Here is a 27,033-nt window from a genome sequence, read left to right as displayed (position 1 = left end):
ATGACCCGAAATGTTTCCTACAAGTTTCCGGGAGTTTCGGAAATGGAAACGTTTCCGGGAGTTTCGGAAACGGAAACGTTTCCGAAACGTGGAAACGCATCCTATATAAGTTTGTTTCCGTGCTACTTAGACTTTGGTGGTAGAATTCCAACTGAGATCTCCCACTTGTCTAATTTGGTTTCTCTTGACCTCTCTGTTTCTCTCGAAATCTCACCTTGGCCAGAAATTCCCTTCTTGAGAATTGAAAGAGAAGTTTTTCAAGGGTTAGTTCAAAATCTGACAAAGTTAATTGAACTTCTTCTCAATGTTGTTGACATGTCTGCCATTGTACCTAGTTCCCTGAAAAACATTTCTTCTTCTCTAACATCTTTGAGTCTTGTGCATTGCAAGGGCACTTCCCAGATAGTATATTCTGCTTGCCAAATCTACAGATGCTTAGTTTAAAAGGGAACACCTACTTAACAAGTAAGTTTCCCAAGGCTAACTGGAGTAGCCCCCTTAATTATTTGGATGTCTCTTCCGTGAGTTTTTCGGGAGAATTACCTAATTCAATCGGCAACCTCATATCCTTGAGGCATTTGCATCTGAGTGGCTGCACTTTAGTGGGGTCAATTCCTATATCACTTGGCAACCTTACCCAGCTTAATGAGTTGAGACTCTCCGGGAACAATTTTAGCGGTAACATACCATCATTTCTTTCAAATTTTTTCAGATCCGTCATTTAGATCTTTCAGACAATAATATTACTGGTGAATTTCAAGATCTTTTTGTCAATTTGATGCAACTTTCTCTTTTAAGCTTCGCTAATAATCAACTTACTGGCCCCATCCCTTCTCATGCAAGTGGTCTTTCAAATTTAGTTACTATTTCCTTATATAATAACTCTCTCAATGGCACAATACCATCTTGGTTATTCACTTTACCATTATTGAAATACTTGAACCTTGCTTATAACCAATTAACTGGCCATATTGATCAATTTCAAAGTAAATCTTTGGAATTCATTCATTTGGGTAATAATAGATTGAATGGCTTTATTCCAAGTTCAATCTTTGAACAGGTGAATTTAATCGTTCTCTCACTTTCTTCAAACAATTTCAATGGAATTGTAGAACTTCACTTATTCTCAAAGCTGAAAAACATTATGGAGCTTGATCTTTCTCATAATAGTCTATTAGTCAACACTGCATCCAAAACCAACTCATCTTTTTCCAAGCTTCACTATTTGCATTTATCAGCTTGCAACATTAGTGAATTCCCAGACATCTTAAGAAGTCTAGATATTTTAGAGGAGCTAGATCTTTCAAAAAATAAAATTCAACGTCAAATTCCTAATTGGATGTTAGAAATTGGAAAAGATAGTCTCTATTGGCTAAATCTTTCCTTGAACTCTCTCAACGACACAATAGAGCTTCCATGGAGAAATCTTAGATATCTAGACCTTCATTCTAACATGCTTCGGGGATCACTTCCGATTCCACAACCTTCCATGAGATTAATTTCACTGTCAAACAACAATTTGACTGGGAAGATACCAGACTTGATCTGTAATATGAGTTTCATACAGATTATAGATGTTTCAAACAACAGTTTAAGTGGTATCATTCCTGAATGCATGGGAAATTCTAGTAGTCTTCATGTGTTGGATTTGCGGAAGAATAGATTTAATGGCTCCATTCCTGGAACATTTGCAAGGGGTAACAACTATAGGACCCTTAACTTCAACAATAATGAATTGGAAAGGTCAATTCCACAGTCATTGATCAACTGTTCAGCACTCGAAGTTCTTGATCTTGGAAACAACCAGTTAAATGACATGTTCCCATATTGGTTGGGAAATCTTCCAAAGCTGCAAGTTTTGGTTCTTCGTTCTAACAAATTGTATGGTTCTAATTGGGGTTGTTCAAAGACCAAAAATTGCTTTCCTAAATTGAAAATCTTTGATCTCTCCAACAATAAGCTTAGTGGTTTTTTGCCAGCCAGGTAATTCAAAAACCTTAATGCCATGATGGACTTTGGTAAAGCTGAGAGGAGGTTGCAATACATGGGTGAAGATTATTATCATGATTCTGTGATCGTAACTTGGAAAGGGCATGAGATTCAACTCATGAAAATTATAACTGTCCTCACAACCATTGATCTTTCAAATAACAATTTTCTTGGAGAGATTCCAGAAGTCATTGAAAAGCTTCATGCTCTTTGTCTTCTCAATCTTTCTCAAAACAACCTCACAGGTTGTATCCCACCATCTATTGGAAATATGATTGCTTTGGAATCCTTAGACCTCTCTTCAAATAAGCTTATTGGAAAAATTCCTAGTGAGTTGACCAAATTGAATTTTCTTCAAGTTCTAGACTTGTCACAAAACCATCTTAGCGGACCCATACCTCGAGACAATCACTTTGATACCTTCCCAAACAATTCATATGATGGGAATTTGGCATTATGTGGATTTCCTTTGTCAAACACATGTGAAACTTATGATGAGACACCACAACCACTCTTAAAATCAGGTGATGGAGAATCCTCAAATGGTTTTGGTTGGAAAGTTGTTTTGATTGGCTACGGATGTGGAATGGTATTAGGAGTTACGATGGGATATCTTGTGTTCTCAATAGGAAAGCCTTTGTGGCTTATAAGGATCGTTGAAGGAAGACAACCTAGAAAAAAGAGAAGGTTGAACAACAAACGTGGAAGAAGAAGCACTTAGTTGATTCAAAAAGTTCTCATGCGTGAGCATTAGTGCAAACTTGCTTGTTGAAAATATGCAGTATTTTTTTTCTTACTTTAAATCTTGTATTTTTTTTCGTGCAAATTGTCAATCGCTATATAGTAAATCCTTTAATAAAAAGTCAAAGTGTGGACTCTGTTGTGTGGTTCCTTCTTATCATTTAAATTAGTTAATCTCATCAAACAACATAACAACATATAATCTAATACTCTTATTTTGCATTCATTAACATTTGTAGTCATAGGAAACTTTACTTTAAAGTAGAAAATTAATATGAAGTCATGACTCATGAAGAACTGATAGAATTTGTATTCATAAATATTTATGTTTATTGAGTGACACGGATATTTTCGATTAATGAGAACTCTTCTGATTGTTTTATTCAGCTCATTCTGCTTTGTTCTTAGCATTCTTTCTATCAAATTAATTGTTTACATTCTGGAGACTATGAAATTGTTGAGGATTGTATCAGGGTCCTCTATCTTAATCCTCACTGCATCAACCTAAAAACAATTTCTGCATTTCAGACTAATACAAGAATGTTTAATAACCACAAATTTGTCTTATCATCTATTCATTTAATTTCTTTTTCAACAGTTGCAATTAAGCACTGTCAAAACCTGAGAAACTTTGGACCAAACGTCCTTCAACAACTATCTGCTCTTCATTAACAATTATATCCTTAGAAAGCTCTTCATTAACAACAGTTGCAATTAACTCCACACCCTGCATTAATTTTCTGCATTTTCCACAACAAAAAACTCTGAAGAGAAGGGTTTTAGTGTGTTGTGTATTGGTCAGTGAGAAAGAGATTTACCCTTAGAAAGCTCTTCATTAACAATTATATCCTTACAGTTTTCTTTCTAAATAATACAAATAAAGAGAGAAAAATACACGGATAGCAAAAATTAATCTTCATGATTTTGTTATAAGAGTGATTTTATTTAATGTTCATGATTTATAAGAAGTAAAAAACTGACAACAGAAGTAATTAGTTCAGAAATTAACTGCATTTTGTCGAGCAGAAAAAGTAGTAGCTTACCATCAACTCATGTCTTACAGCACTTCAAACCAAAAAAATAACAAACAAAATACTATTTCCAGAAACAATTGAAGCGCTTTAATTTTATGCTTTGATGGAAATTTGGATTTACCATGAAAGCTTCCTAATAAGTTATAATAGTCTGCTGAAAGAAAATATGTAGACCATGCTGATTCAATCGGTTGTGCTCCTCGCTCTTGTCAAGCAACTGTCTCTGAAAAGAAAAGAAGCTTGAAAAATCAATGGAGTTTATATTCAGATTCTCGCAGAAGCATATATAAAAAATGCATGCTATAAAAATCAAAACACTAACCTTGTTAAGAGCAACACTTGAAGTCATTAATTCCCTCTTCTGGGATGGGTTCTTTTCACTTTTGTTATGATTCAAAGTCTCACTCTTCCAACCGTTATTATAAACCATAAAGGTCTTCATGTTGTGAATATAATATGTGTTCGATATGGCGACTCAAATTCAAGAAAGATGTTTCAGATGATGAATTGGGAGTTTCGGTATCAAAATATGTGTTATGGTGAGGTGAATGTGCTTTCTAGGCATCCTAGCAAGTCAAAACAAAGTCGTTCCACCAATTGTTCATTGGTCATTCCACAAGGGTTTTGACCATTTGTGAATTCATTGCTAAGTTGAGAGAGACTTATTTGCATGGTTAGACTTTTATACGCTATATTCAAGAAGCTTATCAATCCCCTGCATTCTATTTGTAATTAAAATTCAGTACAGTGAACTTTACTAGCAATCAAGTAGAATTCTAACCATTCTAGTTTCTTAACTGTATTCGAAAATGTCTCAACTACATTTACATTGAACTTTTGATGTGTTAACTTTTGGCAATTATAATATATTTTTATTTCATGCAGAGAGGACAGGGTAGAGGACTGATTGATTATATCAATAGTCTGATTAGCACCAATGTCTTGGTCTATGGAGTACAATACATTGTGCCTACTTTCCAATGCTCAAATTTATTCTCATATATAGATATAAAGATTGTTTCATATGAAGAAAAAATACCACTTTTAAATGCATTATTCTATTTCTTTCTCTTGGATTTCCTTAAGTCATCATAGGAAAAGAAAAAGAAGGATCTTAATAGCTGGAACTCGCTTTCTTGGTTGTTTATGTAGAAAACTAGAATATGTGTGTATATATATATAGAGTTGACATTTGATACCATTTCTATTCCAACACTAGGATGAAATTTTAGTTACTAACTATTCCTCTTGCCATCTTCAGTGATTAGAGATGTTTGTGTATATGAATTGCGAAGGTGATGAGATAAATTTGGGCTTCCTCTGGAAAAAGAAACATGACATTCTGATGTGACTTGCTAAAGATCCTCTGAACTTAAAGGAAAGCACTATGCTCTAGTCCTGCCATTTTCAGTGATTTGAGATGTCTGTCAATATGAATTGTGAAGGTGATGAGATGAATATGAGCTTCCTTTGGAAAAAGAAAAGCACACAATAGCAATAATTTAATACATGCTACTTCCCCTGCATTTCAAGAAACAGGACATTCTGTTACAATTGATCAGTGAAAAATAATACACTTGAACATACTAATTTCTTCTTCTCTTCAACCTTCTCACAGTCATTGGTTGCCGTTGTTCAACCATCTGTACACACCATTGTGGTTTTCTTGTTGTGAGTACAATATATCCCATGGAAATGCCTAACACCAATCCGCATCCATAGCCCATCAAAGTGATTTTCCAATCAAACAACCTCCATGCATTGTCTGCTGTTATTGGTGACGGTGACTCATCATTATTACAGGTCTTTGATAATGGTGGACCACACAACCCAGGGTTTCCGATGAAGGAGTCATTTGGAAATGTTTTGAATTGATTTCCTTGAGGTATAGATTCCACAAATAGGTTGTATGAAAAGTTCAATATTGAAAGTTATGATAGATTCATCAATTGATTAAAAATTTTTCCTGAAAGTCTGTTAAAAATGAGTTCTAATGACTCAAGTTATGTTAAATTTTCTATTAATGACGGGACATGATCTGTCAAGTGAGAAAAATCGAGGACTATGAGTGAATCAAGCTTTCCAATGGCTTTAGGAATCGATTCTTGAAATTGGTCGCTTGACAAATCCAAAGCTATGAACGTGATTAGAATTTTGTGTATACCTAGGCTAACTCCTTTCAAAGTGAAAGTAATAGAATAATAAGAATAAAAAATTGACACCATATATCTGAGTCCAGCATTATTTTTATCCCCTGCAGCATAGCTTAAAAATTTTCAAATATCTTGTTGGCAGATTTCCAGTGAATTGATTGTAAGAAAGGTGAAGGATTTGCAACTTAGAGAAGGCGGAACTGGCATCAGGATCACCAGTAGGACATCTCAAGACAACTACTTGCAATTTTGGAAGATTTCCTATCCATTCAGGAAATCTGTCATTAATCATGTTTTTTCCGACATCAAACACTTCCAACCTCAAGCAATTAGCCAAATGGGGAAATGGTCCCTCCACCTTATTACCATTAAGGTTAACATATATGAAGTAGCGTGTTGAATTGAATATTTGAGGGATTCTACCACTGAAGTTATTCATTCCCAGATTCGAGACCCATAGATGGAGAAAATTTCCAAAGCACTGGGTAATTGGTCCACTCAAACTACTATTAAGCAATTCCAAATATTGAATAGATGTTAAGCTGCAAAACCATGAGGGGATCTGTCCAGAGATTTTATTGTTTGCACCTTTTCAATGTGGTTGTTTTTGCTCAAAAATCGATTCGATTCGGATGAGATTTCTCGTTATCAAAAAATTAGAGTTGACTGGTTTCACATTTGAGTGTTAAGTATGACTCAAATACCTGAATGACGCAAACCATCCAATTTAGAGCACTTTGATCTTCTGATATCTCTTCGTTCTACTCTTGACACAAACAATCCCCTATTTCACCTTAAAATTCAAACGTTGAAGGAGCCGGATTTTGATCCAAGACTTTGGAGCAATTAAAATGTGCTCAGGCCCAAGAAGGATATCTTCTTTCTTCTTGGGCCTGAGCCCATAAAATGAGTGAACATGAGAATTGCATAAACTTTTCCCCGTTAGTACACAAAGTGAGTATTCTCTTACATAATTTCGCTTCTGCTTCCGTGCAAAATCAAGCATTGAGTACAAGTACTGTAGAATACATAAAACAAGAAACAGTATGACATATAATAATTCAGTCTTATCTAATCATATCTACTCAATCAAGGTACCAATCAGAGCTCCAACACAATTTGGGTTCAGCAAACCTATCACCAAAACTTGATACACATTGTTAGACGTTTCTCAATTCATCTCACCAAGACTTGATATAGAGAGAATTCTAATCACTTTAATAGCTTTGGATTTGTCAAGCAACCAATTTTAAGGACTGCTTCCAAAAGATATATGAAAGCCTGATTTACTAGTAGTCCTCAACATTTTTCACAATAATCTAATAGATCTTGTCTCATCATTTCTAAAAAATTTTACACAACTTAAGTTATTAGACCTCTCTTTTAATGGTCTTTCAGGAGAAATTCCTAATCAGTTATCAAATGTATCATTTCTTTTAGTATTGAACCTCTTTTATAACTTATTTCTTTCAGGATTGTTAAAGGAGGACAACATAGAAAGGGGAGAATACTGAACAACAAACGTGAAAGAAGAAACACTTAGTTGATTCAATAATTTCACATGGCAGTATTTTATTTTTCTTGTTTTCAATATTTTGTTTTGTGTCAGTGTGAGCAATTAATTTCACTGTGTAGTACATCCTTCAATAAGATGTGAAGTGTTGACCTTGTTTTATTGATTCCTCATCCTCTTAAAATTTGATAATCTCATCAAATAACAGAACAATATTTGCTAATCTAATCCGCACAGTTTTTACATTCATTTACATTTGCAGAAAAATGTGACATCGAGTAAAACTTGAAAACTCCAGCCGTAAAATCTGTTAGTGCTGTTGGAAATCCCCATACAAGGTAACAGTTTCCTAAGTATGTGACTTGCTAATTATCCTTTGATGAACTTAAAGCAAAGCAATATGCTTTATTCCTGCCATTTTAAGTGATTAGAGATGTTTGTCAATGTGAATTGTGAAGGTTATGAGGGGAATATAAGCTTCCTCTGGAAAAAGAAAGGTAAAGCACACAATAGTAATAATTTAATACATGCTACTTCCCCTGCATTTCAAGAAACAGGACTTTATGATACAATTGATCTGTGAAAATAGTACACTTGAACATACCAATTTCTTCTCCCCTTGAATCTTCTCACAGTCATTGGTTGGAGTTGTTCAACCATCTGTAAAGGCATTGTGGTTTTCTTCTTGTGAATACTATGCAACCCATGGAAAAGCCTATCACCAACCCACATCCACAACCATCAAAGCGATTTTCCAATAAAAAAACCCCAATGCATTGTCTTCTGTTATCGGTGATGTTGACTCATCGTTATCACAGCTCTTTGATTAAATAATTTTGAATTAGAGGTAAAATAACACCAATCAAATAGTGACATATCATTATTAGTACCCAATTTAGTATTCATTTTAAGTATACATAGTATTGCTTATAGTTTAATAGTATATTAAGTTGGCCTCATGCTAATTCCACTAAATCTTGTCTCATTTAGTGTGCCATAACTTAATATTATGAATTTTCACTAGTGACTCACCTATAAAACCAATTCTCAGTGAGAGCCACTCCATCAAAGTCTTGGTCATGCACTGCCTAATGGAGAATAGGTAGTGCATGACCAAGACTACTATTATTCAGCAACTCTTCCCCTTGGTCTCACTCATTGCCATATATGCGAGTGAAGAATGAAGCTGGAAATCACTGCATTGCTGCTCGAAGTCGCATTTTTGGTTGTAATCTCTCTGGTATATAATTTAGTCTCTCTATTCATAGAAGTTGACATGACAAAGCATTCTAGTCTGCTTTTTGCTCATCAAAAGGATCATTAGCAGTTAAAATAAATATTAAGTGAACAACATTGATCTTTCACAGAAATATCTCTCTTCACATGTTTATCGGTAATGCAGTTTTGTCGTAGCATGTGACTAATGTTAAAATTTTTCAAACATTTTTTTTTTAAATTTAGTTTGAAAAAGCTTTTAAACCACATCAAACCATACCATGCACACCCCTAGTGAGATTGGAAATTAACATAGACACTGTTGCTTTCTAGTTAGTAGACCAAGACTTATAATCTCTGTTATTGCCTTATAATTAACATAGACAAAGTAGGTTTATTTTAGATATGTTGACTATTCCAAATTCTAAATGATATTTCTTAGAATGCATTTAGTGAAGACCAAGATTAATCAATAATTAATGAAGTAGTCCTTACTCCAAGAAAGGTATTTACTCTTTCCACGAAAATTATCTAGACAATAAGTTTTATGGCAGAGAGATGAAGAGAGGGAGATAGCAACAATTTAGGGTGGAAATGAGAGATTGTCAAAGACAGAGATGGTAGCCAAAGAGGTGAAGAAAAAAACGATGGGTTTGAGAGGGAGAAATATGACTTTTCAAAACTGAAAAACTTTAGGGAAAAGTGAAATTGTTTGTTTGTAAAATCTAAGGGAGGGGGAATTATAATAAATTATATATTTTTAATATTATTGTTAAAATAACGATTTTACCCTTCTATTTAATTGAGAATTTTAATAAAATTTGACTCATGGTTCAGACTTTAGGTTTTTTAAAATTGGTTGGTGGGGGTTTGGATTTACATCAAACCTTAGGTGGGAATAAGTCTTTTGGCCTTTTAGATATATTGGCTATTCCAACTCCTAAATGATATTTCTTGGAATTTATATGTAAAGACTATGACTAATCAATAATTCATGAAGTAGTCCTTACTCTGAAAAAGTAATTTACTGTTTCCAAGAAAATAATGTTGGAAAATAGTTTGTTTAATGATTTAGCTTTAGCATCAATATGGTCTAGTCATGCTAAAATATTTTTTTCTTTAACCTTTTAATAAAACGGGATAACATCGAATTATCATTTCTTTTTAATTGAAAATATTGACTTTTTTGTAATTCTAATTGAAGGTATCTTACAAACATAATTAGGATTATTTATTTTATTTTGTTTTAAAAGTAAGGCGATTAGTTTGACACCTTCAATTAAAAGAAAAAAAAGATTGTTTGTATTATCTATCAATTTATTTTGTCTTTCAAAATTTGGAATCAACTTTTGCGTCCATGCAAGACTTCCACGCATGACATAATTGAATGTGAACGTAGAACTTTCATTATTGGAGAAGTCATGCACCCCATTCTTCACTGCATCAGCTTAATTGTGAGTCATGCACCTTATTCTTCACTGCATCATCCTACTTGTAAGTCATGCACCCCATTTGATTTGTGAGATAAAATATATTTTAGAAAATACACAAATCAAATATTTAACAAAATATATGAAAGTTTAATCAATTATAATACTAATTTATAGCCGATAATATTTTAAAAGTATTTAAGTAAAATAATACTTTAATATTTTTTTTATTATTTCAATCAAATACAATAATCATTAACACATATTAAACTTTATACTTTTGTAATAATCTCTATTTTTTTATAAAATATTAATAGCACCAAACAATTAATTATTTTATACTATTTAAAATAATTAACAAAGTAAAAAAATTTAGTGATAAACTTATATCATTTAATTCCAAAAAATCTTAATCAACATTTCATGCCCTCTCTCATATCAGGTAATTCTAGGCCCCAAAATAAGCCATCAGGTGGGGTCTACTCTCATCCTATTTTGAATAAATTGGCACTTAAATTTAGAAAGCTACATGACGGAGAAATAAAAATTGTTTCATATGAAGAAAAAAATATCACTTTAAAATGCATTATTCTATTTCTTTCTCTTGGATTTCGGTGTGTCATCATAGGAATGTAAAAAAAAAAAAAAAATCTGAAAAGCTGGAACTCACTTTCTTGGTTGTTTATATAGAAAACTAGAATATATACATGTAGTTGATATTTGATACAATTTCTGTGCGAATACTAGGATGATTTTTTAGTAGATGACTATTCTTCTTGTCATTTTCAGTGATTGGAGATGTTTGTGTAAATGAATTGTGAAGGTGATGAGATGAGATGAATGTAGGCTTCCTCTGGAAAAGGAAAATTAAAGCTCACAATAGTAATGATTTGATACATGCTACTTCCCCTGCATTTCAAGAAACAGGACATTCTGTTACAACTGATCAGTGAAAAATAGTACACTTGAACATACTAATTTCTCCTTCTCACAGTCATTGGTTGCAGCTGTTCAACCATCTGTACAAACCATTGTGGTTTTCTTGTTATGAATACAATGTATCCCATGGAAATGCCTTACACCAATCCGCATCCATAACCCATCAAAGCGATTTTCCAATAAAAAAACCTCCATGCCTTGTCTTCTGTCATTGGTGATGGTGACTTATCATTATTGCAGGTCTTTGATTATGGAGGACCACACAACCTAGGGTTTCCAATGAAGTGATTAGAGTGATTAGACTTATTTGAGTTCATTACTAAGTTGATAGACTTATTTGAGTGATTAGAGTTTTGAGTTACACACTATACTCAAGGGGGCTATTAATCTCTTGCGTTCTCCTTATAAGTAAACTTAAGTATAGTGAATTTCTCTATCCTCTGCCTGTATTTGATTAGGCTAACAAGTAGGTAGAATTCTAACCATTCTAGTTACTCAAGTGTATTCGAAAAGGTCCAAACAATATGTACATTGCACTTGGATGTGTTAACGTATGAAAATTATACTATATTTTTAAGTTCATGCACAGAGGAAGGGGTAGAGAACTGATTGATTATATCAATAGTGTGATCAGCACCAATCTTTTGGTCTATTAAGTACAAGGCATTGTGCCTACTTTCCAATACTCAAATTTATTCTCATATATGGATATAAATATTGTTTCGTTTGAAGAAATAATATCACTTTTAAATGCATTAACAGCTATCAGTATTATTGTAATCATGAGCCCTGCCCTATGATAATATGAACATGAGAATGGAAATGTAATATGTTTTTGATAGACAAAGACTTGATGAGGGCTAAATTCATTATTTTAGAAGTCCTATAGCATGTTCCTCACACAATTTAACAGGTTGTATCCCATCATCTCTTGGAAGTTTGAACCCTCTTGAAGCTTTAGACCTCCCTTCCAACAAGCTTGGCGGAAAAATTCCATGGTAGTTGGTAGATTTAAACTTTCTTCAAGTGCTAGATTGGTCTACAAACCGACTCACAGGGCCCATTCAGTGGGCACCCCATTTTGATACCTTGTCAAATATTTCATATGCTGGAAACTTTGGATTGTATGGATTTCCTTAGTCAAAAGAATGCACAAGTGATGGACCACTACAACCACCCTCAATATCAGAAGATGATGAAAAGTCTTCAAGACAGCAGAAGCGGAGAGACATATTTGTGTCCAAGACAGTAGACCAAGACTTCATACAAGCTTAAATTACACTGGATGTTTATGCAGAAATTTTCTCAACGCATACCCCTTGGCCCATGGAAATGGAAATTACAAGATAGAAAAAAAAAGCTGGAAACTAACAGCCAGCAAATTAATAAGCCCTTCCTATTTCTTCACCGCAGGTTTTCTCCGTTTATAATGGCCAGATTTTCTGCGTTATATTACCAATCTCCATAAGCAAAGTTTGACTTTTCAGCTATGGTGTTCTATAGCAAATTATTTTTTGTATTTAACGTTCAGTGTAAAATGCAGAAAATAATTTTAGTTCATCTGATTACCTTCAAAATTTTAAGTTCATAAGTATTTGCAATCACAAGATCTGGATCTTTGACTCAAAAAATAAATAGAAAAGAAAAAAATAAATCATATTGTAGCCAATCTATGTTCTCTTTCACAAAATCTGTGATCATTTGGTCTTTTGCTTTTGCCTGCAACTTACTGTTCAATTTGGATGATCTCACGCACCACAAGAATTTTTTTTCCGTATAAAACAAACTAGATAGGATGTGAGATTGGAAATTAACATAGACAATATTGCTTTCTAGTTAGTAGACCAAGACTTACAATCTTTGTTATTGACTTATAATTAACATAGACAAAGTAGGTTTATTTTAAATATATTGACTATTCCAAGTCCTAAATGATATTTCTTGGAATGCATTTAATGAAGACGAAGACTAATCAATAATTCATGAAGTAGTTCTTACTCCAAGAAAGTATTTACTCTTTCCACAAAAATCATCTAAACGATGAGTTTTATAGCTGAAGAGGTGAATAGACGAAGACAGTGACGGTATATGGTGGAAAGAGAAGGTTGTTAAAGACAAAAATGGTGGGTAAAGAGGTGAAAAAAAGAAAACCCTAGGTTTGGGAGGAGGGAAATATGACTTTTCAAAACTAAAAAACTTTAGGTAAATGTGATGTTGTTAATTTTTAAAACCTAGGGAGGAATTATAGTAAATTATATATTTTTTAATATTATTGTTAAAATAACGACTTTATCCTTATATTTAATTGAAAATTTTAATCAAGTTTGACTCATAGTTGAGAGTTTGAGTTTTTCAAAGATGGTAGGGGGGTTTAGACTTATATCAAACCTTGGGTGGGAACAAGTCTTTTGGCCTTTTAGATATATTGACTATTCTAAGTTCTAAATGATATTTCTTGGAATATATATGTGAAGGCTACATGTGAAGACCAAGACTAATCAATAATTCATGAATTAGTCCCTACTCAAAAGAGTTATCTACTATTTCCAAGGAAAAAAGTTGGAAAGTCATTTGTATAATGATTTAACTTTAGCATCACTATGGTGTAGTCATGCTAATTGATTTTTTTTCTTTACTTTTCTAATAAAATTCAATAACGACATCGAGTGGTATTAAATTATCACTTTTTTTTTTAATTTAAAATGCTGACATTTTTATAATTCTGATTGAAGGTACCTTACATATACAACTAATATTATTTGTTTTGTTTTGTTTTGGAAGTTAAATGATTAATTTGATACCTTCAATAAAAAATAGTGAAAATTTAATCTTTTGAATGGAAAATTCTAAAACTTGGAAGTTCAATTATGTTAATATAAAAAAAAAAGATACTTTGATACCTTCAAATATTGTTTTCCCGTTTGTATTCATATGATATAGCAGCATGCAGTAGTGTGGCCATGTTACAGTATCATAGATAGGTTCAATATATATTTGAACAAGAGAGTGAGATTAAGCAATACATGAGTTTACATTTCTTACCAAGTTCACAAGAAAGATGATTTTCATAGACAGTTTGCCTGAAATCACAAATTCAATAAAATAAGAAGAAAAATGTGATATAAACAGAAAAATTTAGAAAATACATAATGATTTTTTGAAGAAAAAAAAAAACTGACAACGTGTAACACATTGGCTATTATTATTAGCATTTATTTTTCCTCTCCCCTATGACTTGCTTTCAATATATAAAAATGTTCAATCCTCTTAACCACTGTGAAAATATTACATTAAGTTGGCCTTATGCTAATTCCAGTAAATCTTATATCGTGCAGTGGAGATCCCATAACTTAATTGCATGAATTTTGACTAGTGACTTACTTATAAAACCAAGTCTTAGTCATCCACTAGGAAGAACCACTCCATTAAAGTCTTGGTCATGCATTGCCTAGTGGAGAATAGGTAGTGCATAACCAAGACTACTGTTATTCAACAACTATTCTCCTTTGTCTCACTCATTAATATGAAATTTCCCTCGAGTGTGAATTATATGGGGTTGGGATTTATCATATTGTAGCCAATCTGTGTTCTCTTTCGTAACATCTGTGATCATTTGGATATTTGCTTTAGCATACGACTGCCTATTCAAAATAGATTATCTCAAGCACTACAAGAGTTTTTCTTCGTGAAACAAATTAGATAAATAGGAAAGGGAAAATGAAAAGCACAGATTCACAGTTTATGTTAAACTCGCTACTTATGCAATCTACTTCGCTTGTTGTGAGACCAAGACTTGTGCTTGTTAAATTATTGAAGAAGACCTCTACCCCAATCTTCACGCTCAACTTTCTCTTTCTTTTTCAAGAAAATTTTAACCCTTTTTTGACAATATTATGGTTGTATTGATTCATGACGTTCACAATTTATATTCACTGGCATCATAATCACAAAAGAAAAAGGAAATGGTCTTTTAAAAGCATAGTATTATCATTAGCCACATATATATTCACCTTATCTTTAAACTTGAGTTGTACAAAGTTTCAGATTTTTGAATAATTAACCATCCAAAATTTTTCGAACATACTCTCAAATGATTTCATTATTGGAGAAATCATGTGCCCTATTCTTCGCCGCATCAGCCTAATTGTGAAAAAGGATGAATATATGTTGTGCTCAACGCACATGGACTCAGTAATTTTGCTTGTCTCAATAATTATACCGATGTGTTTGAGCAGAGAAGTTAAAAAGAAAAAAAAAAAAAGACATTAAATATCATAAACTTCTGCATAACATATATCTTAATCAACCTCCGTTAGTCTGGTAAATAAAGAGATTTCATATCTAATTTCTTTGGCACCACTTTAAAAATGACATTAGTCATAATATGACTTTTTAAAAAAGAAAAATTTTATACAAGGATAAAGTTGTTAATTTTTTAAATTAAAAATAATAATAAATTATATATATTTTAAAATATTATTGTTAAAATGATAACCCTTATATATAATTGAGAATTTTAATCAAATTTAACTTATAAGTGAGATTTTATGTTTTTAAAAATTGGGATAAGAATTTGAAATTACATCAATGATCAAACCTTTGAGTGGGAACAAGTCTTTTGGCCTTTTAGATATATTTACTATTCAAAGTCTTGAATGAAATTTCTTGGAACGTGTGTGAAGACCAAGACTAATCAATAATTTATGAAGTAGTCTTTACTCTGGAAAAGTTATTTCCTCTTTGACAATAGTAGGCTGCCCCAAATGCTAGGGGAAAATACATTAAATTTTGATAAGGTAGCTAAGTAATAATTTATTTTGCCAATCCAGGCAACATAACTTAATAAACAATTTGTTCAATTAATTATTACAGCCATACTTCTTAAGTTCATAGATGAATTGAACCTTCTGCGTTGAATTTTTCATATACAAAAAGTTGGGCATCACTCCATCCATAAAAATGAACAGGCATGCAAAAAAAGCCATAAATTCAATTTATTTAATATATTATATAGAACCTACTTCTGCGTAAATCTATCAGGTTAAAGTAAAATGACCAAAATTACAAGGGCCAATCAGAAGGCTATGATTCAAGACCCTTAAAAAGAGATGCAATCTGTTAATAGAAGCTAATGGTTACCAAGCATGATAAAAGTATGGTTATAACAATAAACATAAGACAACCACGAAAATACTAAGTTATACATATATAATAATTAAGCACACAACCACACAGGATAACAATATTAAGAGATAAGGAACTATCATCTTTTTTTCTTTTAATTAAAGATATTGAACTCTTTGTGATTTCGATTGAAGATATCTTACAAAACAATATTATTTATTCAATATTAAGGAAAATAACATTATTTTGTTAATAAAACATAAATTTGAATCTCAAATTTGAGTCATAAATTTAAGTCATACTCAAATTGAACTCTCTCTTGTTCAAATTTGACTTAGTTTTAAAAACGATTTGATTCTCTTAATTGAAACTTTGCTCAAATTTGAATTAAATAAACCTAAACTAAGTCGACTTCCAACATTGAGCTGGTTTGATTTGAATCCATCCCTCATTCTAAAAGAAAAAATATATATTTAATTCAACAAAGAAGAAATTATTAAAAAAAATGGGGCCCAAAATTTAGAGGGCAAGCATGGCATAATTTGAGTGTGTGTGGGTTGATGGGTCCAAGGCTTTCATTTAGTGGGCCCATAATAAATGATTAAATGAAAAATAAAATAAAAAAAAGAAACATAAAAATGAGAAGCACTTGTTCTATATCACTTTGATAATGACATCAGTAATTTATAAGAAGTTTACATATGGTTGACCAAGACTTTAAATTAGTTGCTGATATAGTGACCCTCCATTTTTCCTTTATATATATAATGATACATCTTCTTGTGATTTCATCATAATTAAGCAAAGATGGGTTGTCTAACATGCTCTTACCAATTTCTCTTCCTCCAATTTTTCCTCTTTTATTCTCAAACTTGTGCAACACTTTGTTCTCATCACCAGATTACTGCATTACTCCAATTCAAGCAACTCTTTTCTTTCAAAAATACTTCTACCTCCGATTGTGAATACAATCATGTCATTTCTTATCCAAAAATGATGTCTTGGAAAAAGGATATTGATTGTTGCTCTTGGGATGGGGTCGCATGTGATTTAGTGACTGGTCATGTGATTGGGCTCGACCTTAGTTGTAGTTGGCTTTATGGAAACATCCCTTCAAACACTAGCCTTTTTCTTCTTCCTCAATTGAAAAAACTCAATCTAGCTTTCAATAATTTTAAACTCTCTAAAATTTCCCCTGATTTTGGTCGAATAACCAGTTTGACACACCTGAATCTCTCATTTTCAAACTTTAGTGGTCATATTCCATTTGAAATCTCACATTTGTCAAAATTGGTTACACTAGATTTCTCCTCATACTATTTTGAGATTGACAGATTTTCAGTCAGAATTGAAAGACCAGTTTTTGAAAGGCTAGTTCAGAATTTGACGATGTTAAAAGACCTTGTTCTTAATTGTGTGGACATGTCCTCCATCGTGCCTAGTTCGATGAAGAATCTATCTTCCTCTCTAACTTATCTAAGTCTATGGTATTGTAAATTGCAAGGGAACTTTCCAGTTGATGTCTTTCGCCTACCAAATCTGCAGATCCTTCGGTTAGCAGGTAACTTCAACTTGACTGGTCATCTTCCCAAAGGTAATTGGAGTACACCACTCAAGTCTTTGTATGTCTCCGACATGTGCATGTTTGAACAGTTACCGAACTCAATCAGCAATCTCTTGTACTTGAGGGAATTGTCTCTTGAGAATTGCACTCTACAAGGATCAGTTCCTACAATACTTGGAAACCTTACACAACTTACATCTTTGAGTCTCTCATATAACAAATTCAATGGTCAAATACCATCATTTCTTTCAAATCTTGCCAATCTACTGGATTTATCTCTTTCGTACAATAATTTTATTGGTCAATTTCCTGAATTTTTTTTCAACTTAACACAACTTCAGTTTTTAGGCTTGTCAAGTAATCAACTCATTGGCCCAATACCATCATTTCTTTCAAACCTTACCAATCTTCATTTTTTAGATCTTTGGAACAATAGTTTTATTAGTCAATTTCCTGAATTTTTTTTCAACTTAACACAACTTCGGTTTTTAGACTTGTCAAGTAATCAACTCACTGGCCCAATTCCAGTTTGTTTTGTTAACTCATCGCATCTTTCTTATCTCTACTTGTCAAGTAATCAATTAACTGGTCCAATCCCAAGTTCAATCTCTGAACTTGTGAGTCTAAAATACCTTGATCTTTCTTCAAATAGTTTAAGTGGTATTACAGAGTTTCACATGTTTTCAAAGCTCAAAAACCTTTGGTACCTTGATCTTTCTCATAACAATTTGTCTGTGATCACTACCGGATTCAATGTCAACTCATCATTTCCTCAACTTGAATCTTTGTATTTATCTGCTTGCAACATCAGTGAATTCCCAGGTTTCTTAAGAAGACTAGATCATTTGTCTCAGCTAGATCTTTCTGAAAATAAAATCCATGGTCACATACCAAACTGGATGTTAGAGATTGGAAAGGATACTCTATCCTGGCTAAATCTTTCCCACAACTCTCTCACAGGCACAATCCAGCTTCCATGGAAAAATCTTCAATATCTAGACCTTCATTCTAACATGCTCCAGGGATCGCTTCCAATTTCACAGCCTTACTTGAGATTAATTTCACTGTCAAACAACAATTTGACTGGGGAGATACCAGACTTGATCTGTAGTATGAGCTTCATTAAGATTTTAGATCTATCAAATAACAGTTTATCTGGTAACATTCCAGAATGCATAGGAAATTTCAGTAGTCTTCATGTGTTAGATCTACGGAAGAATAGATTTAATGGCTCCATTCCAAGAACATTTGCAAGGGGAAACAACTATAGGACCCTTAACTTCAATAGCAATGAATTGAAAGGGTCAATTCCACAATCATTGATCAACTGTTCAAAGCTGGAAGTTCTTGATCTTGGAAACAACAAGATAAATGACATATTCCCATATTGGTTGGGAAATCTTCCAGAGCTACAAGTGTTGGTTCTTCGTTCCAACAAATTGTACGGTTCTAATTGGGGTTGTTCTAAGACCAAAAATTGTTTTCCTAAGTTGAGAATCTTTGATCTCTCAAACAACACAATTAGTGGTTCCTTGCCAGCCAGGTATTTCAAAAATCTTAATGCCATGATGGACTTTGGTGAAGCTGAGAGAAGGTTGCAATACATGGGTGAGAATTATTATCAAGATTCTGTGATGGTAACTTGGAAAGGATTTGACTATCAACTAGTGAAAATTATCACTGTTTTCACTACCATTGATTTCTCAAATAATCATTTTCATGGAGAGATTCCAAAAGTAATTGGGAAGCTTCATGCTCTTCGTCTTCTCAATCTTTCTCAAAACAACCTAATAGGTTGTATCCCACCATCTATTGGGAATATGAGTGATCTGGAATCCTTAGACCTTTCTTCAAATAAGTTGGTCGGGAAAATTCCTGGGCAATTGACCAAATTGAATTTTCTTGGATTTCTGAATTTGTCAAAAAATCATCTCAGCGGACCCATACCTCGAGACAACCACTTTGATACCTTCCCAAACAATTCATATGATGGGAATTTGGCATTATGTGGATTTCCTTTGTCAAACACATGTGAAACTTATAAGAAGATAGCACAACTACTCTTAAAATCAGATGATGGTGAATCTTCAAATGGTTTTGGTTGGAAAGCAGTGTTGATTGGCTACGGATGTGGAATGGTGTTAGGAGTTACGAAGGGATATCTTGTGTTCTCAACAAGAAAGCCTCTATGGGTTATAAGGATTGTTGAAGGAAGACAACCTGGAAAGGGGAGAAGGCTATACAACAAACGTGGAAGAAGCACTTAGTTGATTCAAAAAGTTCTCATGGGTGAGTATTAGTGCAAACTAGCTTGCTGATAATATGCAGTTTTTTTTTTCTTGCTTTGTATCTTGTGTATTTTTTTTCCATGCAAGCTGTCAATCGCTATATAGTAAATCCTTTAATAAAATGTCAGAAGTGTGGACTCTGTTATGTGGTTCCTTTTCATTATTTAAGTTAGTTAATCTCATCTAACGACATAACAGTATATAATCTTATACTCTTATTTTACATTCATTAACATTTACAGTCATAGGAAACTTTGTTGTCATGACTCTGTTGTCTTATCATCTATTCATTTAATTTCTTTTTCTGCAGTTGCAATTAAGCACTGTCAAAACCTGAGAAACTTTAAACCAAACATCCTTCAACAACAATCTGCTCTGTCCAACACTCCACACCCTGCATTAATTTTCTGCATTTTCCACAACAAAAAACTCTGAAGAGAAAGGTTTTGGTGTGTTGTGCATTGGTCGGTGAGAAAGAGATTTACCCTTAGAAAGCTCTTCATTAACGATTATATCCTTGCAGTTTTCTTTCTAAATAATACAAATAAAGAGAGAAAATTCTGACAATAGAAGTACTAAGTTCAGAAATTAACTGCATTTTGTAGAGCAGAAAAAGCAGTAGCTTACCATCAACTTATGTCTTACAGCACTTCAAACCACAAAAATAACAAACAAAAAACTATTTCCAGAAACAATTGAAGCACTTTAATTTTATGCTTTGATGGAAATTTGGATTTTCCATGAAAGCTTGCTTATAAGCTATAATAGTCTGCTGAATGATAATATATAGACCATGTTGATTCAGTCGGTTGTGCTCCTTGCTCTTGTCAAGCACCTGTCTCTGAAAAGAAAAGAAGCTTGAAAAATCAGTAGAGTTTATATTCAGATTCTCGCAGAAGCATATATAAATATGTATGCTATAAAAATCGAAGCACTAACGTTGTCAAGAGCAGCAAGTCATTAATTTCTTCTTCTTGGATGAGTTCTTTTCACTATTGTTATGATTCTGAGTATCGCTCTTTTAACCCTTATTACAAACTATGGAGGTCTTCCTGTTGTGAATACAATATATGTTAGATATGGTGACTCGAATTCAAGAAAGGTGTTTCAAATGAAGAATAGGGAGTTTTAGTATTATAAGAGCGTTCTGGTGAGGTGGACAATTGTTTTAGGCATCGTAGAAAGTGAAGATAAAGTCGTTCCATCAATTGTTCATTGGTTGTTCTAATTTCTAAAAGCGTTTTGGCTGTTTCAATCTGGAACAGGTGGTACGTGCTGTCGTTGACACCCAAATTAAATCCTAAATTCCTGTAACAAAAATGTAGTAAAGGAAAGTAGGGATCGATCCCTCGAAGAGCCTTGATTAGTACGTCGTTACAAATAATCGAAACAAAGAAATAAAAGGGGGGTTTTGAACTGAATGCAAATTATAATGGAAAACAATAAATAAAAATTCAGGAAAGTAATCTAAAAGGAATAAATTGATTTAACAAACCTTGGTCTTCGGTCACATCCACCAATGGAACTACGATTGATCATCGAAACAAAATATCAAATTAATTAATTGAATATTCGTTGTGGTATTAAATTTACCTGTCATTCCTTACGATTAGTTAACCAAAAACATGTATTCCAATTAACCCTTATTGATTAATAATTCGGATACGATCTCGAATTTAATTAAACAATAGCATTACGAATTAGAAAGACCAACGAAGCAAGACAACACAAACGTACGACGTTGCATTTAATCTAGTTGATTATTTTCCTAGGATTTAAAGTTTCTGACGCAGCAAACGATAAATCTAGTCGCCACTTCGATTAGATGGATTGAACAATTACGGATTCAGCACCTAAACTAGCAATAGATTATATTAATTGATAAACTAATTGCGCATCTTAGAAATCAACCAACACAATCATGAAATATAATTCAAAAAGATAACCAATACTCAAATAATTAAAAGATGCATTAAAGAACAAAAATAAATCTCACAATCATTGTAGTTCCATGGTTTCAGATCCCTTCAACCAAGATAAATAATTCAGCCACTGTAAACCATATTTTGCTCTCTAATTCTCTCAATACAATGGATTCTCATTCTCAAATAAAAATAAGAGTTTATATATATTTTCTTCCTACTAAAAATCTGGAAATTGAAACTAATCCTAATCTCCTAATCCAATCAAGCAAAGTGATACATATCTTCCCAAAAAGAAAGGAAAAGGAAAAGGAAAAGATATATATTTTTAATATAAATCCTTCTTCCAAAAATATCATTCCTTATTTAGCTCAATTAATCCTCTTTTCCAGCTGGTGATTATCCTTTTCCTAGGAAGCAAATCTTAATATTTTCTGGACTCTTGCAACAGATCTGGACGTTCAGATCTGCTTTCCGGATTCTGCTCTCATCTTCCACGTGCCCACGCCTAGTCTGCATTACGAAATTTCCAGTTTAATATGTCTGCTGCAGTTTTTCCTCTTTTTGGCCCTATTTATTCCAAAATTGCTCAAATCTTCCTAAATGCAAAAAGATAAGTAATTCCATTAGATTAAATCAAATTTCCACACAACACAAGGGAATTATAAATCAAAATAGTAACCATTATTGGCCTTATCAAATTCCCCCACACTTATCTTTTGCTCGTCCTCGAGTAAAACAAAAACAAAACAAAACAAACTCAAAAGGGGTTCCATCAATCTCTTTTCTCACGATACCAAAAAGTGTGCATACCTCAAAATTCAAACCAACCAAGATTCAAGCATCAACACACATCATTATCAAATTTTACAAGGAAATATGCACAAAGACAAATCAAGATAATCACATTCTAAAGCATGTGTAAAACTTCGGTGAATCATCCTCACGGTTATCACTCATATCACTCATGTGTTTAATGGTTCGGTGTTTCGCTCAAATTCTTCCAATGCAAACATTCTACCATAAGCTTGCTCATGCACCAAATCTTCACCACTTAGATTATATACATGCATAAATCAAAAGGACTTTATTTTAGGTTGTAATGGGGCTTTGGGTAAAGGTGAGGATTAATGGATACAAAAGGTTAAAACCATGAATATTAACAAAGCATTTAAACACTTAAGGGGAACAAAAATGTAAAGCTAAAGCCACCACATTCACCACATTTCTTTGCTACTTGCCATTGCCTTTCCCTTCTCTCTTTTTCAACTTCTTTTCTTTTTTTTTTTTTTTTTGAACAACTAAGAGAGTTGGGTAGCAAAGATAACAATATAAGGCAATCTCAATAGCACTCTTCAAGCCAACTTCTTTTCATCATCTCTTCTTATACAATTAAGTTCCCTTTTCCACCACACTTAAATTTCTCAAGATAACAAATTCACCAAGCAACAAATTTAAGTTTAAATGCCTTGCTCATTTTCATGGTTGGGTGAGGATTTTTACTTGAAGGCTTGGCTTTGTAATATGGTTTTAGCACAAAGAATCAAGGGCTTTGTAAGGCTCAAGGGGCTAACTAGGGAAATTTAAAATAGGTTGGCTTTTTAAGCTAAAGGGTTTAAACAAGAATGCCTTTATCATTTTCATGCATGCATATTTCAATGTGGTCTCGAAACGGTTCAAAGCAAGTTCTAGAGATATATTCACATGGAAGAATATCACTCATCAAAGAAAATATAGATTGATATGAATGTTTCAATCTTTTTCGGCTCAAAACTCACGAGTTAAATAAATTCACCTCAACTTCAAACAAACTCGAGCACTCAATTATCAAAATTTGTTTAAATGCATACCCCTAATTAATCTAACAAATCAGTGTACAATGCTCTCCTATTGAATCGGCTGAATTCCAAGGCATGCATAAAAATTAATTCATTCAAAGTGAGATTAATGGACTGTTTAGCTGACTAAAAACAGGGAGGGATACACTAGCTGCCATAAGAATCAAACTTTATCCAGCACGGAGCAGCAACATAGACGAAACAAAGCAGAAAATTTAGGCATAATAGAATAAGCATAACACAAAGAAGATAGAAAAAAAAACTGACGGAGAAACAAAACAAAATAAAAGCAGAACAAAGAAGAATAGAGCAGAGAAGAATAGAACAAGTAAATAAAACAGAGCAGGAAAAAAAAAATAAAATAAAACTGAAGGACAGAATAGTACACAACAGAAAAATAAACAGCAGAAAATTAAAACACAAATAAACCCTCCCCCACACTTAAACCAAACATTGTCCTCAATGTTGAAGCAAAATAAAATAATAATAAAACTGACATTTAAAAGAAAAAAGGAAGAAGAAACTTCTCTGGTTTTGTGGAGAAGGAAGAACAATTTGAATTATGGAGATGGTGGAGATGGCGGCGTGAATCGTTGGAATCGGACAACAGCTCTGGTGTGGATGGTCTCCGATGGCCGGATTTTGCTGCTCGATGACGCTGAGAACGGGTTCGGACCATGGTGTTCGGAATGGAGGAAAGGGGGCTGCTAGGGTTACGTTTTAGGTGGAGAGGAATTTTGGAGGCATGTGTTTATTGATTATGTCTCTGGAAGCAATTAACCCAGCCCTTTTAATCACACAAATTCATATGGCCCCCTTGGTTTCAAGCAAATATCAAAGCCAAAAGTTGGACTTTTGACAGAAATACATAACCCAGCTCCAGATTACCAAACTGCAGATTCCTCCCCACGTGAACATTTACAGAAGGCTAATTGAGACTGGCAGGAGGAAGAAGACGATTGAACAGTAACCTGAAAATAAAATAAAATAAACCCAATAAAAAAATCATAAAATAATTGCTAATTAACTATCTAAACCTACTAAAACCGAAATTTAAAACGAAAGATTGAACACATAAACCGAAATTAACGCAATTGTTGAGAAAATTAAAATTGAAACATTAATCAAAATTAAGATTGAAAGCTTGGGTTGCCTCCCAAGTAGCGCCTTTGTTTACAGTCGTCGGCTCGACGTAATGCCTTAATCTATTTATCCGGGATCTTTCAGCTCCACTTCTCTGATGTTTTCAACTGGCATTCCTTTGTAAAACAATTTGAGTCTATGGCCATTAACTTCAAATACTTTTGATGTCGCTAAGCTCTGAATCTCTAGCTTCTTCGGAATTTGCACCAGTTTCTCTTCTTGCTGCTCATTTAACTTGCTGGAAATGATCACTGGTAAGGTTTCCCCATCTCCAAGGTACACATATTTAAGGTGATTTGGAAGAGGTTTCAGCTCCAGCTCTGGTACCTGCAAAATAGAAGGTAACAATTTTTCATTAGGCACTGGTAGCTCAATATAAAATAAATTACCTGTATTTTTCAGCTCTCTGAATTCATTCATCTTTGTCCCTGCATTCTGCACATCTGAAATTAATTTAAATTCATCTCTTTCTTTCAAAATATTTTTATGGTTAGCCACCTTTAACTCATCATCACCATCAAGTATATCCTGCGCTAGAGAATCAATTAAATCAACTGAATACACAGGAAAATTCACATCAGAATATTTCATAGCATCACAAATATTAAATTGGACAGCTTCACCATCAAACTCCATGGTCAGTGTGCCTTTGTGAACATCAATTTTCGTTTTAGCTGTTTTCAGAAAGGGTCTTCCTAGTAAAATAGGTGCAGATTGACCATTATTTTCCATGTCAAGAACATAAAAATCAGCTGGAAAAATTAATTTATCATTAACCTGAACAAGAACATCTTCAATTAACCCCCTGGGATATACATTTGATTTATCGGCCAACTGAATAACTGTGCCAGTTTTTTCTAAAGGTCCAAGATTAAGAGCAGAATAAATGGAATATGGCATTACATTAATAGATGCTCCTAAATCTAACATGGCTTTTTCAATTTTTGTGCCTCCTATTGTGCAAGGGATGCAAAACATACCTGGATCTTTGCATTTTTCAGGAAGATTTTTGCGAATTATGGCTGAAACATTTTCTCCTACCTTTATTTTTTCATACCTTTTGAGTTTTTGCTTTCTTTTCAATGTACACAGCTCTTCCAAAAATTTAGCATAGCGAGGCACTTGTTTTATTGCATCAAACAGTGGAATATTGACTTCACACTCTCGAAAGGTCTCATATAAATCCGCATTGCTTTCGCACTTCAGTTTTAAAGCTTCAGGAAAAGGAGGAACAGGTTTGTATTCGCTGAAAGAAGGATATTTACCTGTCGCTACCTTTTCGGAAGAATTATTTTCTGCTGTCAATTTTTCTCTATTTTCTGCTGGCTGTGTTGGTGCAAGTTGTGCTTTAATTGGTATCTCCAGCTCATTTCCACTCCTCAACATTATGGCACTAACATTCTCCTTTGGGTTCATCACAGTTTGTGACGGTAGTTTGCTTGAATTTTGTGCCTCCAGCCTATTGATTGCGGTAGCCATCTGACTCATTTGATTTTCTAGATTTTGAATGCTGATTCTGGTTTCCTGTTGAAATTTCACAGTGTTAGTAGCCAAAGTTTTAACAATATCTTCAAGAGATGTACCTGAATCAGAATTTTGAGTTGGTTGCTGCTGTCTAGGAATATAAGGCTGCTGATACGGCTGAAAATTATTCGAAGGCTGATTCGCATTTACATTCCCATAACGAAAATTAGGATGATCTCTCCAACCGGAGTTGTAGGTATTCGAATAGGGATTATAATTATTACTTCGCTGCTGTCCTAAAAATCCGCCTACTGCATTAGCTTGTTCAGAGCAGTCATCCTGAAGTGTTGGGCACATATCAGTTGGATGTCCTCCTACCGAACAGATTCCACAAACTTTCGCTGTCTCTGTTTTTCCTACAGCTATTTGACGTACAAGAGTAGTTAGATCATCAAGTCGTCTTTCAAGAGAAGATACATTTACCTCATTGACACGCCGAGACGAATGGTCTAATCTATTCCCAAATTGTTGTGAATTCGACGCCATATTTGCAATTAAATTCCGGGCTGCTTCAGGTGTTTTGTCAGCCAATGCTCCACCACTCGCTGCATCAATCATATTTCTCTCATTTGATAGAAGTCCTTCATAGAAATATTGAATAAGCAGCTGGTCACTA

General features: G+C 33.4%; 3 protein-coding genes across 3 annotated transcripts; all 3 read left to right on the top strand.

Annotated features, from left to right (window-relative positions):
• On the top strand, nucleotides 1-1,987 carry LOC123198349 (receptor like protein 23-like). Its single transcript, XM_044613076.1, has 2 exons — nucleotides 1-405; nucleotides 713-1,987. The coding sequence occupies exons 1-2, from the start codon at nucleotides 1-3 to the stop codon at nucleotides 1,985-1,987; spliced, it is 1,680 nt and encodes a 559-aa protein (XP_044469011.1).
• Nucleotides 1,988-2,003: 16 nt separating this feature from the next.
• On the top strand, nucleotides 2,004-2,776 carry LOC123229351 (receptor-like protein 9DC3). Its single transcript, XM_044655506.1, has one exon. It carries the CDS (start codon nucleotides 2,006-2,008, stop codon nucleotides 2,708-2,710), a length of 705 nt encoding a protein of 234 aa, XP_044511441.1. The 5' UTR covers nucleotides 2,004-2,005; the 3' UTR covers nucleotides 2,711-2,776.
• A 14,358-nt stretch (nucleotides 2,777-17,134) lies between these two features.
• LOC123198255 (receptor-like protein 6) lies at nucleotides 17,135-19,969 on the top strand. The gene has a single exon (XM_044612967.1). The coding sequence runs from the start codon at nucleotides 17,135-17,137 to the stop codon at nucleotides 19,967-19,969; it is 2,835 nt and encodes a 944-aa protein (XP_044468902.1).
• The last annotated feature ends 7,064 nt before the right edge of the window (nucleotides 19,970-27,033 follow it).

Source organism: Mangifera indica, chromosome 1 (genome assembly GCF_011075055.1).
Source record: "Mangifera indica cultivar Alphonso chromosome 1, CATAS_Mindica_2.1, whole genome shotgun sequence".
NCBI lineage: Eukaryota > Viridiplantae > Streptophyta > Magnoliopsida > Sapindales > Anacardiaceae > Mangifera > Mangifera indica.
The sequence above is the reverse complement of the archived record's forward strand: the minus strand, read 5'-3'. Positions and strand labels throughout refer to the sequence as shown.